At 34.0% G+C, this 18797-nt stretch overlaps 1 protein-coding gene across 1 annotated transcript; it reads right to left on the bottom strand.

The window, feature by feature from the left end:
• Nucleotides 1–10136: 10136 nt before the first annotated feature.
• On the bottom strand, nucleotides 10137–18413 carry LOC110797443 (nuclear poly(A) polymerase 3). Its single transcript, XM_022002558.2, has 11 exons — nucleotides 18226–18413; nucleotides 17924–18103; nucleotides 17595–17672; nucleotides 16215–16322; nucleotides 14615–14677; nucleotides 14383–14529; nucleotides 14108–14221; nucleotides 12665–12727; nucleotides 11545–11847; nucleotides 11087–11257; nucleotides 10137–10710 (listed from the first exon to the last, which is right to left on the bottom strand). The coding sequence occupies exons 2-11, from the start codon at nucleotides 18050–18052 to the stop codon at nucleotides 10381–10383; spliced, it is 1506 nt and encodes a 501-aa protein (XP_021858250.2). The 5' UTR covers nucleotides 18053–18103; nucleotides 18226–18413; the 3' UTR covers nucleotides 10137–10380.
• Nucleotides 18414–18797: the final 384 nt, after the last annotated feature.

Genomic DNA, 18797 nt, shown 5'->3' on the forward strand with positions numbered 1-18797 from the left:
TTATTATGTGCTCAGCAGGATGAAGATCATGAGCATCTGTTCTTTGAGTGTCAATTCAGTAGAGCTTGCATCAATGAGGTTAAGCAGTGGATTGGTGTTAATTAAGCTTCTGCTAACCTGCATCAGCTTATGAAGATCATCAGACAGAGCAAATTGTCCAAGTTCAGGAAGCAAGTTGGGTATGCAGGTCTTGCAACTGCAGTTTATCTCATTTGGCAAAGCAGGAATAAAAGTTGTTGGGATTCTGTTGTTCCTACTATTCAGAATGTTGTAGCTAGGATTAAGCAAACTGTGAAATGTAGAATTTGGGCTGTAATGCCAAAGAAAGTCAGTAGAGGTGATAGCTTATGGTTTTCTAAGCTGTAATGGTTTGTTTTTGTTGTTAGTCTAGCTCTTGGGTGTTAGGGGTCCAACCTAGTTGGTTTTCTATTCCTTGAGTTAGTTTGGTTGTAACTGGTTTTTGTGATCTTAATATATATTCCTCTCTTGCTTAGCAAAAAAAAAAAAAAAAAAAGTTAACGACAATGTTCGTGAAGTCCCCAAATTAAGTTTCTCTTTACCCAAATTATGTGATTATCTTTTTTACTCCTTCTCATTCAATGTCTGAAAAAATAAACTTATTTTTGTTGAACTTATATTATCTAAACTTAACTGAACGTATCTGAACTTGTCTGAACTTATCTGGACTTATTTTGTCTGAAATAAGTCAAAACAAATTGAACATAACAAGGCCTCACTTAAGACTCCACTATTTCCTCCCACTAAATCAAATCATGTCACATCATCAAACTTAATTATTACTTTTTACCCTTGAAAAAATTTAATTATATTTTTATTTATTTTAGCCGCACTTCACGTTTTGGAGGAGCCGCTAACTAAATTATTGTTGTTTTATGTATTCTTTGATTTCATTTGCCTTTAAATACACGTTCTACGTCTTTTTAACATATAGTGTTGTATTATTGTTTCTAATTTGTACGGAATTTATGCCAATTTTCAAATTAACATTTACTACCTACTACGTAAGTTTTATTTTCATTTTTTTCCAAAACATAAATTAAACGAGAAGAAATTCAAGGAATAAATGAAGGGGGAGCGCTTACATTAATAGAAATTGAACAAAAACTAAAGTCTTCTTTGTAACATGTTTGCAAAATCTTAAAAGAAGGAGAACAAATTAAAGTCCCATTTTATTAGTCACAAATAGTCAAAATATTACAATAAAAATAATAAATTAATTAAGTAACAAGCTCCAAAATATTCACAGCAATAATAGATATTTGGTAAACACTCTGATTCACAAATGGTTCTTCAACATCCCCTTTCGAGAATTCATCATCACAAGCCTTAGCATTATTTGCTATTTCCTTAAGATCTTGTATTACAACACCAAGTTTACCAGAATCAATTGATTCATATGCGTTTGGCATAAAAGTGTACACAATTTCCTTGTACTCGTCCAAACACTTACCACATTTTTGTCTTACAATCTTTGTTTTACTTTTGTCGTTAATTAAACTTTGGAGTGTGTCTAGAATTTCCTTGGCGACTATTAAATCCTTCTCCATTACTATTCTGGCTAGCCCTTCTGTGTCGGACGCATATTTTCGCGTGTCTTGGAATAAAAGTGTCATGCATAGATCGTAGTATTGTGTTTTGTTGCATACTCTCGTTACCAAATCTTCTTCTTCAGGAGGATTTATCGACCTCGAGCATTCGACGGAGGAGAAGAAGAGTGTGGTGAGAATACATAAGGTGAATGTTATTTTTAGTGATAGAGAATTCATCTTTTCAAGAATAATTGAATGGGTTATTAGTTGATTGAGAATTATGTTACTTATATAGAGCAAATTACTTATTGAGATATTTGCTTTAAATTGGAGTATTTTAGTTTTCCTTATAAGCTAGGTAACATGCAATAGTTAATCAAAAATCTTTTAATAGGGGTTGACCAATTTTGTAAGTTACAAAGCAATAAAAGAAATGTTTGATTGAAAAATTAAAACGAGCTAAATAAGTACATTTGTTAACGAAAATGAGTGATATGAAATTAAGATTGTTGATTTGGAGGAAGATATGCTCTATCAGCTAGAAGTTAATACCATGTATCTGATAGTAATTTAGATGGTGGACCAATATGACAATGTGTATAGTAAGTATGGTGGACCAAAGTGCATAATGAGTACGAATGTACGATACACCCAAAAAATATAAGTACATAGCTAAAATATTACTCCCTCCGTCCCTTAATACTCGACCCGTTTTAACTTTTTGCACTATTCACATAATTCACTTTGACCCTATTTTATTTCTAGTATATGAAAACGAATGTTAGTATATAATATATTGTTAGCTTCATCTTAATATATATTTTCAAAATATTAATATTTTTATAAGTTTTTATATATAATATGTAGTTATAAAGAAATTAGTGGTCAAAGTTGTGCATTGACAAGCGTGTCCGGTCAAAACATATCAAGTATTAAGGGATAGAGGGAGTATTACCTATGTGAAAAGAGCATGGATATTTTTATTTATTTGTAGTTTTTGATAAAAGGTGAAAAAATACCACATGTTCTTTTATCGCTACATAATATCCTTTTACATGTGCACATATGTCCTTTGAATGCATCCCCTAGGAACGTACCTAGGCATACACTAAATATAACTCATGTTCTACTAATCTTAGGACAACGGTCACAACGTAAATGTTAATTACTACATCCGTTTCATTAAGTTCTTTACACATTGAAAAATGTGTCCAATAATCAAAACTTTGACCATAAGTTATCACTATTTATATCTATCAAAAATTATCATGAGATATCTTGTTAGATTCGTCTCAAAATGTATTTTATAAATATCAACTTTTTATAATTTTTTACCATACAAAATTGAATATATTAACGGTCAAACATTGCACTGGAGTCCGTATAAATAGTAAGTGTAAATATTTTTTTAAAATCGGAGGTAGTATCTTATTTCACCGGCATCTTAGGGTTTTACGGAGTATGATATTATCAAAGGCATGAGGTTGAATCCCGTGTAAATCAACATTTTTCCATTACAACTAAAACTACTTCTTTCGTCCGGCGCAGTCCTAAAAGATTGCACCATTTGACTTTTTTTGGTTTTCAAGACACGACTTAAAACGTAAATAACTCTAATTTTACAAGAGTAAAAATTAGGCAAATTTGCCAAATACAACCTAATAAAGTTCACTATTTGCCAATTACAACCTCAAATTTCTAATTTTGTCAATTACAACCTTAAACTTGTACATTTATTTTCAATTACAACCCGAAACCATTTTCCGGCAAAAATCACCGGAAGATGATGTCATAACGTTATTAAAAAACTTACGACGTACATAATATCTATATAAAAAAAAATATCAATTATTTTATGTTTTATGTTTTAATTATTATTTATCGATTTAACTTTTTTTATAGAAATTATGTAACTATTTTTTTTAATAGCAATATGACATCATTTTTCGGTGATTTTTGCCGGAAAATAACTTCGGGTTGTAATTTAAAATAGATGTATAAGTTTAAGGTTGTAATTGACAAAAATAAAAATCGGTTTTTTCATGAAATGCCCCTGAGGTTTGCAATAATGCACCAAATACCCCTGCGCGTTTCAAAATTCATAGAATACCCCTATTTAAACTTAAAGTGCACCAAATACCCTTGGATTTAACGGCCGTTAGTACTCCGTTAGCGTTAATTTACGTTTATGCCCTTATTCACCCAATATTCTACATTTTAACTTTTAAAAAAAAATCTAATGTCTTCTCTCTCATCTCATCTCCTCTGTTCTTCTTAATTACTCGCCCCTCTTCTTCTTCTTCTTCTTCTTCTTCTTCTTCTTCATCGTTTCTCTTCTCTCGCCACCGTCTTCTCCTTCCTTTGCTGCTGCCGCGCTTAGTCCTCTCCTTTCGCCGCCAACCTTCAACCTTCGTCGGCGGAAATGGCGAAAATGGTGGATTCGCAGAACTACCGAGCTTGTATTTCTGAGTAATTTGAGGTGAATTAATGCCAATCCTAATTAACACTTAATGAACCCTAATTAACTCTAAATCCCCTCTCTCCTCTCACCCACCTCTCTCCTCTCAATCGCACATCTCTTTTTCCTGGGTATCAAAATGGTGAACCCAACCACAATTTTTCCTTCTCAAACCATCTTCATCAAAAATCAATTGCTAACTCAAATCCCAAATAATCGAACCCAAATTTTCTAGTGAATTGAAATCGTGAATTGAAGTTTGATGAACAAGGGGAGGTTTCTGTTAGGTATGGTGATGATGAATATTATGAACAAAGATGAAATTGAAGATGAAATTGTGGATATGTGGGTTAGGCATGTGCCCATGAACATGAATTCAGTTAGGGTAAGGTGATGATGAAGACAGTAGGACATGAATTCATATTTCTGTTGAAATTGAAGATGCTGAATTCAGATTTCATGTTGCCCCTATTTTCTGGGCTGATTTTTTTTGGAATTCGGGGGTTGGATTCGAAGGACGGAGAACAAAAATTGATAGTGTAGAGAGCATAGAGGGTAGCGCAACAATTAAGAGAGAATATAGAACTAGATTTTCGTTTTTTTTTTTTTTTTTGCAGATTTTCGTTCTCGAATTCGTTCTTCAGCATTTATGTTCTTCTCTTTGGTTCGAGGGAGCATATGAAATTAGAGGAGATTTTGGAGCAACATTTGTTTGTGTTTTTCAGATTTTGATTTTCGTTGGTTTTCCTATTTTAGATTTTGGAGCTGAGTTCTTCGTGAGCATAGAATAGCAGCGGCAGTAGCAAGGGGCGAAAAACAACAGAATTTAGGTAGATTAGAGAGAGATTATAGACACTGGAATTCGAATTTGTAGTTTAGATTTTCGATTTTAGGAATTAAACTCTCAAAATTTAATATTCTCTTCTTCAATATTATGGGTTTTGTTCTTCAATTTTCAGATGTATTGTTCTTCAAATTCAATTATTAATGGTATAAGCTGTTTGGGTATTTGGTGCAAAAAACTTTGTAAATAGGTGTATACTATGCAAAAAGTTTATAAATAGGTGTATTTGGTGAATTATAAACATGACTTAACGGAGGACTAACGGAAAGTCATAATAGGGGTATTTGGTGAACAATACGGAAAAAATAGGGGTATTCAATGAATTTTGAAACGCGCAGGGGTATTTGGTGCATTATTGCAAACCTCAGGGGTATTTCATGAAAAAACCGAATAAAAATTTAAGGTTGTAATTGACAAATAGATAACTTTATGAGGTTGTATTTGGCAAATTTTCCTAAAAATTATAAAAAGTTGATATTTCGAAAATTTATAATGAAATGAATCTAACAAGACTTCCCCTAACTACATTATTTCTTATAGGCTAATAAAACTTTATGGTTAAAGATTTCAAATTTTAACCCCAAAAAATTACTCCCTCCGTATTTTTTTTAAGAGATACACTTGGCCGGGCACGGGTATTAAGAAGAATAATTGAATGAAATCTCTATTCTATAAGCCAGCTCCTGAGGGTATTGTAGTAAATTAACTTTTCGTGTTCACTTGCCAAAACTCAATTATACCCTCCCCCGTTAACCAATAACCAGTTACCCACAACCCAAATTTTTGTGTCCAAGATACAGATTAATAACTGATTTTTTTAGCCAAATTAAATTAATTTAGAAAACTACTTACTGTTAATCATCAATCACAAAATTTTAACGTACATAATCAATCAATTGGGAAAATTTATTGCAAAGAAGTCAACAAAAATTAATCCATATAGCTAACTGATTTTTTTAATCAAATTGAATTAATTTATAAAACTGACTGTTTAATACTAATCCTCAATCACGAAATTCTAACGTATAGAATTGTCAAAATTTATACTCCGTAGCAAATAAGTCAACAACAATTAATGAATACAGCTACAAGAAGGAAAATTACAAAGTAAATAACACATTAATCACTCAATTAATGTTGTAAATCACGCCGGCATTCTCTCTCATTTTCTTCCCGGAAACAACTATTTCTTTATAAATTTCCAGCATTACAAATCAAAAGAAGATCGTGATGAAATACAATTCTCAAATTTAACAGATAAATCAAATTAGACATCACCACCACCATTGCGGCGGAGCGATACCGGAAACCCCAATAATAGTTAGCCTAAATAAGAAAAATGAGAAGCGGTTGGTGAGGAATATTGTCGGCGTCTTTGGGCAATTGGGCAGATCTCCTTCTTTATTAATGTTGATGCTGCTGGTGTTGTCACCAAAGAAGAGAGAGCGACGAAGAAAGATCAGACAAATTGATGATTTTCTGATAAAAACAGGCGAGAGGAAGAGATTAGATGAATTGATAATTTCCTGATATGATGTTTTGATGAAAAGAGGCGAGAGAAAGAGATATGTTTGGAGTAGGGTTTATTGTTTTTATTAAGAAAAGTTTGGTTGGAGTAATTTGGTGAGAACACCACCACCACCAATTTGGAGTAAGTGGAGTACGGAGTATATAATTCTTTAAAAGAAAAGTTCTTTATTCTTTTTTTTTTTTGAGAAAAAAAATAAACTTATCTAGAAAAGTTCTTTATTCTTGAACACATGATAACTTTATCATAGATTAATATTTGATTTTTTGAAGGATAAGTTTTATCTGATAATAGATTAATTATAATTTCTGACTTATCCTATATGGTAAAAGTGATAATTTGAAAAGTAATAATATTTACCTTACACAATACATTTTAGACTGCTTAGCTACTAAAATAAAATTGTTATTTCATTAGAGTTCAATCTACTATGACTATGATTAACGTTTATGCAGCTTAATGGACATAATAGGTCGAGTCATGGAAAAAGTATTCTCAAACTTCAAAACTTTTTCGTGGGCTACCTCCACTAATTGAAGATTTTAATCTAGGACATTCTTATAATTAATGGTAGTTATGTGATGCAAATTGATTGGGCGGAGGAGTGTTAGGCAAGTACAATGTGAGAACAAAAAATGAAACACACTATTTTATTCTATGTATGTTTTAATTAATTTATTTATTTCGGTATTACAATTAAGCTTTTTCAAAGTGTACGGGAATGAGTATTATATTGTTTGAAAATTTAGATTTTTTTTTTTTAAAGTAGAAATGATGTCTAAATTCTCATTAGATCAACTTTGAAACAATAATTTTGCTTGCCTATTATTTGTGGTGATTAGCCGGAACAACACATTTTTTTATTTTTTTATAATCCTGCACGCATCGCGTGCATATAAGACTAGTAAAATAATAAAGCAAGTGGGGTTTGATAGATATTTTAATAATTAAATATGTGGGGACTATGTCATTTTGGTGGGTGGAGGGTGGGGTGAGTTTAAGAAAATATTTGTTTAATAGGATGGTGGGTGATAGGGTATATTAGATGGTGGGGTTGATAAATTACTAAAAATGGCAAGTGTATCTCTTAAATAAATACGGCCAGAAAAGACAAGAGTAATTTTAAGACTACAATTGGTATTGCGCCTAAAAAAGGCCCAACGAGTGCGGTGAGCTAGAATACATAAGGTGAACGTGACTTTTAGTGATAAAGAATTCATCTTTACACAATAATACGAGTAATTTGATTGAGAACTATATACTTATATAGAGGAGGTTTTCGATGAATAAGTAAAGTAGCAAAAAATGATTGAGATACTTGCTTTAATTCTGAGTATTTTAGTTTCACGCAAAAGGCTTTTAATAGTGATTGACCAATACGATAAGCAATTAAAAAATGTTTGTTTGGAAATTTTTAACAGAGTTAATCATGTAAATTTGTAACTTACATGAATAATACTTCTTTCATATTAATTAAAGATATACTTTGACCGACGTATTGTTGTAGGAGAGTGGGTTAAATTTACAAAAATAAGATAAAAATGAAATAATGGGTGAATTATTTTGTTATAATAAAAAGATGATAGTGAGTAAGTGTGGGGGACCACAATAAGGAGAAAAATGTTAATATACTCCGTAATTGAAAATGGAGATCATGTCAGCCAAAAAAAGAAATATGTATTTTTTAATTAAATATGACCGATTAAATAAAAAAATATATCTTTTAATTAAATATGGAGAGAGTAAGACATTAGTATTGCTGATTTGGAAGAAACATATGCTAATCTATAAGTCAAAACAGACATATATAATTACAGAGTATATTTTTATTTATTTTTTTTGAGGGAATAATTACGGAGTATATAAATACAAAAAACAACCTCTATAATATGGAGTACTTCGTAAAATTTTGGTAAAAACTGTGATGCAGGAGTGCCAACGTTTAACTAAGTACGACCTTGTTCTCTTCTCTTAAAGGTTACGAGGGCGATATTTTGATCAAACTGAGCGAAAATTTTCGCCCTCCTTGATCCTGCTTGTTGTAGTGGTTTTTGCTGAACTTAAATTACTTTTATTGGTTAAAATTTATTTTTAGTGAACCTTTTTGTTGAATTTAAATTATTTCTTATAAGTTCGAATAACAGCTATTTAATAATAATTTATAACTAAAAAGAGGGCAGTATACAACTATATAATAATTTATAACTAAAATAATAATAAGTGATAAGTATACAACTATATAATCCGTAACTTTATACTCCGTATTGTACTAATATGCATATTTAGCTTAATTGGATATTTATTTTATACACTATGAATTCATACTTTTGTTTTGCATATATTCTTTTTACTTTCACGTTTTCCTAATATCACAAGTCTTTTATTTAGTATTTTAGTAATAACCGTGCATTGCACGGGACCTAACCTAGTTTATAAATAAAATAAGTTTTGATAAGTGTAGATAATTCATACTCCGTACTCCACAGTTGGCAATCTTAACATTATCGACTAAATTTTGTGATGGTTTGCAAGTATGTATCGAATCCAATAGTTTCCTCTCAAGTCTAATCTCCCCAAGTTGCTACAGGCATTGGCAGCCTCACTAGAATCAGACTCACTGGAAGCATTCCTTATGGGGTTTGGGAAAGCTTCAAAGCCTTGAGTTGATATATTAATTAAGGGAGTGTTCGCAAATGCAATCAAATGAATGTATCTCTTGTTGGAAACAGTAGGCTTTGTGGAGGGCTACATCTAGACCTGGTTATTGGATAGGGTAATCCAATGGATATAGGATTAGGGTCAAGTTAATAGGGCTTTTATTGGGCAGGGCTCTTATTGGACATGGCCTTTATTGGACAGGGTCATTATATGGTCAAACTTATACTACAATTATTTTGAAAATAAAAATAGTAATGATACAAAAAATTACGTGCATAGCTTCGTATTTACTTGTACTTGCACATGGCTCTTTTGTTTTTCATTTTTCATTGCTCGTTTATTGACCCGCCCACTAATGACCCGCTATTGACCCGCGACCCGCCTATTATCGACCCTCTAAAAATGACCCTTTCAATACCCGACCCTCTTTTGACCCGCACCGACCCTGACCCGCCCCGCCTGATAACCAGGTCTAGCTACATCTACCAAGATGCACATAGTGTGTTGTACTCCGTACATGAAAGGTCATAGCAAGAAAAGGAAATCAACTCCAACAATGGCCCTAGTGAACAATTAAGCCATTTTTTAAAGTCCTATGCCATATATATTGCCATGCTACTAAAAGCAACTAATGGGTTTTCGTCTACTTGGTTCTGCTACATTTGGGTCTGTGTTTAAACTTTAAAGGGATCCGAGTGCGAGGCATTCTTGAATCTTGATAGACTGTGGAAATCTAAGCAATTGATGCACTCAATTATCTTCATCATGAATTAATTGCTTGATCACGACATGGTCGCGCATGTATCAGATTTTGGATTTTCATCAACCCTTACATCCAAATTATCAAACTAGTTCAATTGGTATCAGGGGAACTGTTGGCTAATTGGCTTTGCTGCCCCAGGTAATTAACTTAATGACATCTTAAATCTTAGTGACCTAAATTGACACATACTTTTATTTCTTCCAATCTTTTCTAAAATAGTAGAAAGCTCTCAATATTTTCTACTTTTTGCTTTCTAAATTTTTGATGCATTCTTTATCCTAAGAGTATGGCTTGGGAGGAGAGGAGAAGTATCCCCTGAGGCTGATCTCAGCAGATGTTCAATGTACTATATGTGTGTACGTTATACCTATCTGTACGTAAATCTATACATCCCAGAGCGAATTCATACCCTGTTTCTGTTTATGTACGTATGTCTATTGTTTAACCACCATACACATTACACAGATGAGAATGCTTATGATTACCAAAAAATAATGTATCTATTTTGTTTTTGCTTCTCTAAATTTCATTCAGAACCTATATCAGTAAGTGAGCATGAACTTCACCTTCACTGGCCACTTAACCAGTGAAAGAGTTGGGCATTCTATACTGATCATGCTCAGGAACTCTCCAGCAAGCTTCCATTCTCTTAGTTTTGGGCAACTGTACAATGTTGGGCAGCTCTGAAGCAGGCACGATACTCAGTTTCATCTTCCCAGGCATTCCTCGGTAGCCGCTGCTCAGATTGCTCCTGAAATCCTTCTCAAGTGAAGTTACATTTATATCCATAGGTCGATCAGTACCAAGCCCCCAGTAAAATACTACACTTTTCTTTGAATCTACATTTCCAGAATGTTGATCAACATATTCTGTGGGGTTTGGGTCACACAGAACGTTCATCTCCTCCAACTGCAACCAAACCCAAATATATATGAGAAAACCCTCTGACCACAGGAAACGTAAAGGGATTCGAGAATAAAGAAAACAATTGAAAAATGGCTAAAGAAGAATGCCAATGACACAATTGTAGCACGCAAACAAGTGTTTAGCCCATTAGTCAACAAAACTGAAAAGAGGAAGGAAAACAATACGACTTGAGTAATACATTTGCCTGCTTTTTTCTAGGAAGAAAAACAATACAACTCAAAACAAAAATCCACCAAAATCAAGCATAAAAGGTGGGGGGAAACATGAGACAGCAACAACTTATCACTATAGAGTGTAGAGCTAATTATTATATGCCCATGACTCAAAAACCTGAAGAGGATCAAATATCATCACTTACCTTCAAAATGAGAGAGGGAAAACGTGATTTCACCCGTCCAATCCAATCTCCCAAATTATCTTTCGCACAAGCTAAAAGGTCAATTTTCAGAAATCGGGAATATAACTGCCGATACATGTTACTGTAAGGTTCAAATAGATTCACCCACTCAAAGTCAGGCTGCAGGATCCCCTGTAATTTTAAAAATACAAAATGTTAAGCATATTAGTCAGGGAAAGCTGTAAAATACAACTAAACATAGGTCAGTAAACAGTGTATGTTTCACTCCAATAAAGATGAACCATTTTTGTTTGTCAAAGTGTATTTTATCTTTTCCTCCCTTCATAGACAAAGATAGTCCAAAAATAAAAAGTCTTATAAAATGGTCAGCCTGGTTGCACAAATGTAACTACTTCATAAATTATAAAATAGTCATTTTTTATAACAAATAAAAAGTAAAAAAAATCAAGCATGCTAACCATGGTGAGTTTATGCCCTCGGAGAAATTCATTCATGATTCGGGTGAATGTGCTCCGCGTGACGTTAGACTGGCAGCATTCGGAAGGGCTACAAGGCATTCTAATAGGCATCCAACCTTTCTCGATCACATCTCGCACAACTTGAATGGTATTACCTTGCAAAACAACAGGTATAGGCCAGGGCCAGTTGGCAAATGTATTAAAGAACTTAAGCACAAGGGCACTTAAGCAAAAATCTGGACTCGTCTGGCAAATGAAAGCTGATAATATAGCCAAATGTATCCCTCCGAGGAATCCAAACAGCTGCGGAAAAAAAAGAGTTGTCAAAATTCTGGTAATGCGGATATTATTATCCCAAAAGATGTGACTAGATGGGAATAAAACTTTGTGACAGGAATGTAAATATTGAATATGTATGAGATATGTAGCTTTAAACAGCAGAAAAATGGAAGGAAATTACTGAAATGCGCTATTGTGCATTAAATGAAAAGGAAAAATAGTGAAACAGTTAAAGAAATTTGGGTGGGCTATCCGACTGATGGCATAAACGTAAGCGATGATTATCAAGTGTTAGCAAAGAAACAATGATATACCTAACTTAATAATAAAAGTTCTAAAGTTCTGCAGTTTGCATAGAGATATGGTTAAAACAAAAGAAAAAACATAAGGCCTTCTATTACTGGTACTGTAGGATCATAGCATTGATTAAGTGAACATATTATACTTTATCGAAATCAAAATTGTTTGCTTATAACCAGAAAGAGTGTAAGTTGTCTCTCGTTTCTGCTTCACATTGAGTACAACTGATGGTACCAAGTTACGACAATTCCAGATGAGAAAAGAATGAGGTTATATAGTAAAGGAACTCCATTCTTATTAGTTTCCTTGAAACCATTCCAACTTTGATTTTAACAGTCACTCCCTATACGGGATATTCTTCATAAGCAGAACAGATTGTTGTGTGATTTTAAGAGATCCGGAAGTCACATATCAAATGTAATAAAGCGAGTACATGCACCACATTTATGCTTTCTAAAGCTTAAAATCAGCCATGGAACACATATATGCAAAGACAAAGTATCCATCTTGAACTGACAAAGTTCTAACAAAAATTACTTACATGACCATAAACACCACGTTGTTTGGCCCAAAACTTGACGCACCGCAGCAATGACTGAAAATTCTGCAACATATGAACCACAAATATGAGGAACACATACTACAATGCAAACTCATTATTGGAAGGTGGTGGGTTTAGTCTCCACGCAATTTAGAAAGGATATTCCACATAGTGTTGCAAAATAAAATGAAAACTTCTATCTATCATCAAGTTGGCTAGCTATTAATTCTAAGAGAATCACCATGAACAACACATTTGTACGTTTACCTCTTTATCTTCCTTTCATAAATTTGGTTGCATTTTAAGTAAACGTGCACAATTGATAAAGTCTCTAACTTCAAACGGGGTTGCTATCAAAACGCCTTTTACCTTTCCACTCTCCTTGGGCATCATTTCAAAAGAAGTTGAGGAGCAATTTAAGGTTACCCTACAACTTCAAGCAAAGGCAAAGCCCCTAAAGCATAAATCCTTTAAAGTCATTCCTTCTCCCACTTGCCCAAGGCACAGCCTAATCAATACATACAGTTCTCATAAATCTTAAATTGAAAGCGTGGGAAAGAAGTTTAGGGAATTTCATGACGGAGATGATGATTAAAGCAAGACTCAGCCAAATGGAGTTTGGTAACGAGATTTCAACAAAGCGGAGAAGTAAAAAGACATAATATGTCCTAAATGATAGGAAATGAAAACTAGGGAAGGCCAAATAAATCGAGTACTAGTAGTAAGTGGTAAAGCATATGTATCTCGCTCAATTATCCATTGAGTCCCTTATCACAAAAGACCAGCCAAGTTCAACCCACTTATTGAACCAGGGTTCCACTTCATCATTTAAAGTGATTGTTAGTGCAATACTCAACACAGCCCACCTGAAAACATCACCGACTTGCTAATTCAACTTCAATGCGGACAGAAATCAAGAAGTTGCATGATAACTGATTAAGGACATGAAATACAGGAAGAGTAGCTCTACTTCCATCAGAAAGGGGTTAATATTGACATCAACCAAACAAATGCCAGCAAAAGAGCCTAAACTTCAGATTTCAAAAGCAATAATTGACAGTGCCAAAACAGACTAATTCAAGAAGAAATCATAATATATAGTACAATATTAGCCATAAAGCATCCTTTCCTATGAGACACTAACTAAAAACACAAAACAATGTTAACCTTACAGGGAAACAAACCCCTCTAATAGAAAAAGAAAGAAAGATACAAAGTATATCTTTAGCAAAAGCATACTTCATGTTTTCACCACATTCATCCTGTGGCCAGGGCCCACACAGCATATCTGACAACTTTGGTTAAACTGCAAAATCTTCATTTTTAAAAGGATGTAGGAGGAAAGTAATTTCTGGAGGGACTTTTGGACTAAAAATGGCTCTAAAAGCAGAAGGCTGCACACATTTGTCAAGAAAAATAGCAGGGACTCAGACAACATACTACCTCCAGGTGTGGAACAAGTTGAAGGATGCGTTTGTTAACACGTACACCAGATAAGATTTTCAAAGTAGTTTCATCAATACTGGTTGGTAACATTGGGCTCAGCATATCCACATTCTGCATTTAAAATTTCAATTAATTCATCAGGATATAAACACAATGTTAACGAAAACAAACTCAACTATGAAACAGAAACAAACAGAATGAATATTAATACTCATTAAGCTATGAACTGATCAGACTAGTTTTCCATCTTCAAACAGAGAGCCTTCACTCACTTCAGGAAGTCGAGCATATGGCATATCAACAGCTATCCCTTCAAATATAAACCTCATTAAAGGCACCTTAGCATCCTTGACACAATGGATTTTAGACACTCCGGATGTGCTTTTAAGAACATTGTGTAAACCAATAAAGAAATCCTCCTGCAATGCCAAAAACTATTATGAGAAAACATTTAACACATAGCCACGCATCAATTCCATATAATAGAAGGGAAAAAAAACTTACTTCCATAGTAGCAAAGAAAGGGCCGAAACATAGAGCGTCGATGTCTGATTCAGAATTATGAACCTGGATAAATAATAGAAATAAAATTACAACAAAATATCAGGAATCTGGAACATAAGCAATCACCGGAAACACAAATACCTCCAAGAAAAGTGTTAGACTGTTTGCTTATACGTAATCTAATGCTTCGTCAACTTTATTCACTTACTCCCTCAAAATCAAACAATTATAGAGCATCGGTTCTAAATATATATTAATATGAGCTTCATTATCAGCTGATTCAATCTTAAAATGATATCTAGGATTTTCTTCAACTTTCATAGAGATTTCAATTACATATAATTTCATTAGCTGGCACATATTGTTTAAAAATAGTTTTGTAAGTACCCTGCCTACCCTCTCGACTCCTTATTAGACCTCAAGTACCCTTGACACTCCAACATGGATATGGACATTCAACACTTTATTGTGGACCAAAAACATGCACATTTAATAAAATGGCCAGTCCTCAACACATAGTCATGTCCGACACTATTACAAGTCCAGGAAACATGATTTCACAACAGTCAAGAATAGGAAATTTCAAACCCCCCCCCCCCCCCCCTACGCCCAACACACACACACAGGGGCAGGGGAGGATAGAAAGCAGCATAGGCAAACGGATCTCACAACCAAAGAAAATGCAATTTCCAATTCTGTTGAAAATCACACCATGTACTAAAATCAAGTTCACATTTCACTTAGCGTACGGGACCATTAAATTTATACTCCTGAATATGTGGAGGCATTAAAGTTATACTTAGCTTGTATGTAGAGGTCAAGGTGTTTAAAACTGACTAAAAGGCCCTATTAACTGTTGTAGACCTTTAGTAGTTGCAGGCTATTATAGGTAGCTATCAAAACTTTAGTGTGATAACAAATTGTTGGATTAGAAAGAAAGAAAAAAACCCTAATAAAAAAATCTACTTTTACTCATTACTCCCTCCAATCCTTTTCTATTGCAACATATACTCTTTCGGAATTTCATATCAATTGAAAGAGTTTCTGATTTTGGACCATTTTGACACCTGAGATGACTTTCTTGCTCTTACTCCAATGTTTCTCTCTCTTCCTTGTACATATTCATGTAGGTCAAATGGTCCAACCCCAACCTTTTTTCCCTTTTCTTTATCTGTGTGCCCAACCCATGTGTTAAAGTAGACAAGGAACGGAGGAGGTTTTTAGTTTTTTTAGTTTCTCCAGAACACTAATTTTACCTCTAAAAGCTACCCCATTTCACAACTCCATCGAACACTGCGTTTTACAGTTGTTTTTTTTTTTTGAGGGAAACACTATGTTTTACCCGTTAAGAGTTTGAGTGGGTCAAAATTCTAAAAGCTAATTAAGAAGTTATTGCAAAACAGGGCCTAAATTTAGTAGAGAAAAGTCCAAGACTCCAAGCATTAAACAATGCAATCTGATCACAATATATCAAAAAAAAAAGTTTAAACAAGCCCAAAATCTTAAACACATTCCTTAAAAAAAGGTGAGTTCGTGTGTGTAAGATCTACAATAAACATAAGGCCATGCACATAGTACAAGAGAGAAGCAGAATACTTACCCCGAGGCCATAAGATCCATAAATTATTACTCCAGCTGATGCATTGCTAATCCCATTTTCAGGACGCTTCCTCTGCCAAGCAACTTTTGTGATCCAATCCTGTACAATCTACAGCACAGTAATAATCACCGATGAGCCAATTAAAAGTAAGTCCAAGGACACAAAAGCAGTTTGAATCAGATGCATACAACACAAAAACAGTAGCAGTAGTTCAGATAATTAGCCGCACGATGAAAGGAGTTAGTGCCTCTGTCAACAGTTTAACTGACTGATGCCCTCGAACAACATACTAGTAGCTCAAGAAGGCCATGAATGCTAGCCAAGATATAACTCCAACAGCTAGCATTGTGCAATAGTGCAATAGTGCAATACATCCAAGTGGAAACTCCTGAGTTCAAAATCTCACTTTGGTGGAGTAGCAGGTGATATTATAGGAAAATGGAACCACAGGTATGGAATCTCCAGACCCAAAATACACTCTGAAACTAAGGAGTACTACTTATAAAAGCTTCATATTGCAAACCAATAAGTTTGACTTGGATCATATGCAAAACTTTAATATCATTACAGCTCAAATAGCACGATACAATGACTTTTCGACAAATTTGTTAGCTCGGGATTTCAAATTTATCAATACGAACTTCTGAATAATCTCTTCCTCCCAGCCCGGAGGAATGGAAGAATAAGAAAAGCTCAAATTTGATTTATGTCTAGCGTGAATGCCAATATTACTACTTTCTTCAACCGATAAAGGGAGTTCATTGCTTCTAAAGTTCTAATAAACAGAGTTTGAAATTTGAAGCAATGCCATTTTTTGTTATAATAGTAATATCTAAGTAAACAATTACACAATAAATACCTTCATGGCATTCTCAATTTCCCATACTATCCCGACATAAAAAAATCTCAACTTAACCTCCGTCTACACTCTACGCAATTACGCATGAAAGAACAGGTTTATGATCAAGAGATCTATACTGTTATCCCGACATGAAAGAACAGGTTTATGATCAAGAAGTCTATAATGTTATCATTAACCATACACCTCCAAGCATCCAATGAAACTTCGGCCTAGGTAGATTTGTCATGGTAAACGGGTCAAATTATGCAACTTTAATTACGTGGTCACAAATATACAATCAGGTCTTATTTCCTTAATTAAAAGTTATGCATTTCCACAAATTTCACCCCAAAATCTTATACGACATTTGCATCAACAACAACCAAGAAAAGCATATAAAGAATAATTCTTAATAAACACACCCAAAACATGAATTTATCAAAATGGGCAATCTTATAAACTAAATTCCACTCGTTAAATCAAATAAAAAGGCGCAAAATAATTTATTTATTTTTAATCTATGAAAAGAAAAGAAATACCTTCTCCAGCCTCAGAACGATGGATCTTCTTTTGAGTGTCTCGTCAGGAGATGGCACCAGACCTTCATTAGCCATGAACTAAACCCAACAAAAACATCAAACCACCATACATTAATTTGATAATAAACCAATAAATTTGAAATATATCCCTAAAATTTGAAATTAACCCGTAAATTTTGAAAATTAAACCCAAGAATTAACATTCAACCAAAAAGTAAATTAACAAAAACCAAGATAAATAAGTTAAACATTCAACCCAAAAGATATTTAACATTATACCCAGAAAAAATAAGATAAAACCCAGAAAAAATGGACAAATAGGGAAGTACCTGAAGCAAAGAGATAGAAAGGAGAAAATCCGTACGAACAAGGAAATAAGGAAGTGGAACACATCCGACAACCTCGTCTGAATTAGTTACTGCAACTCTTCCTCCTCTTTGATTGTATGCATTTGCCATACACCAATTTGCAATCTTTAGTCCTTTCAGCGCTAGGAATGATTGCAAATTCTACAAACACAAAAAATAAAATCGATTAAAATATAATCTTGAACTCAAGAAAAGATGGAATTGCCGAAACGCAACAGACTATTATTAGAAGAAATTGAGGAGAGAGAAAAGGAAATGCGTACTGGATTGAGTTGGGGAAGAGTTGACTGAATAGCAGCACGTTGGTTGAAGATGAAGTTGAAAGAGTAGCAATTTTTTGAGAGAATTTCTGGGTAATGTTGTGGTGGTGTGAAGTTTGGGTGTTTTTAAAATTATGAAAGGGGGCAAAATGGCAGATGGCAAATGAGCAATTTTCCGTTTGGCTTTTGCCATTGTAAATACATTTGGTCATTTCATGCTTCTGAAAGAGTACGTGTGTACGGCTACATCGAGGGTTTTCGCAAATTCTTGTTTAGGCCGGTTCTGGTCACATCGATGTACTGTTTATTTTTATTTTATTTTTTTATTTTGTTTTACTACGAGGAGTTCCGACCATCTTCGGCGAGTGGACTAATCTTTCGCGGGAGTTTGCATGGGTACGGGCAGTATCCTTCCCAGTTGAGATTTTTTCCATTCCCAAGGCTCGAACCCGAGACCTTGGTTAAGGAGCAAGATGCCCTTAATCGTTCATGCCAACCTCAATTGGTTCACATCGATGTACTGTAGTATTGATGTATTGGCTATTAATCTTATATGTACGCGATGCATGCGAGAT

This window comes from Spinacia oleracea, chromosome 3, assembly GCF_020520425.1.
Source record: "Spinacia oleracea cultivar Varoflay chromosome 3, BTI_SOV_V1, whole genome shotgun sequence".
NCBI lineage: Eukaryota > Viridiplantae > Streptophyta > Magnoliopsida > Caryophyllales > Amaranthaceae > Spinacia > Spinacia oleracea.

Excerpts from the sequence above, each read along its gene's own strand:
- LOC110797443 (XM_022002558.2), bottom strand. The coding sequence starts at position 18,052 with ATGGCAAATGCATACAATCAAAGAGGAGGAAGAGTTGCAGTAACTAAT. Across the intron at positions 17,673-17,923 it reads TTTCTATCTCTTTGCTTCAG|TTCATGGCTAATGAAGGTCT; the intron begins GTACTTCCCTAT and ends TGTTGGGTTTAG. Across the intron at positions 14,678-16,214 it reads ATGGATCTTATGGCCTCGGG|GTTCATAATTCTGAATCAGA; the intron begins GTAAGTATTCTG and ends TTATTTATCCAG.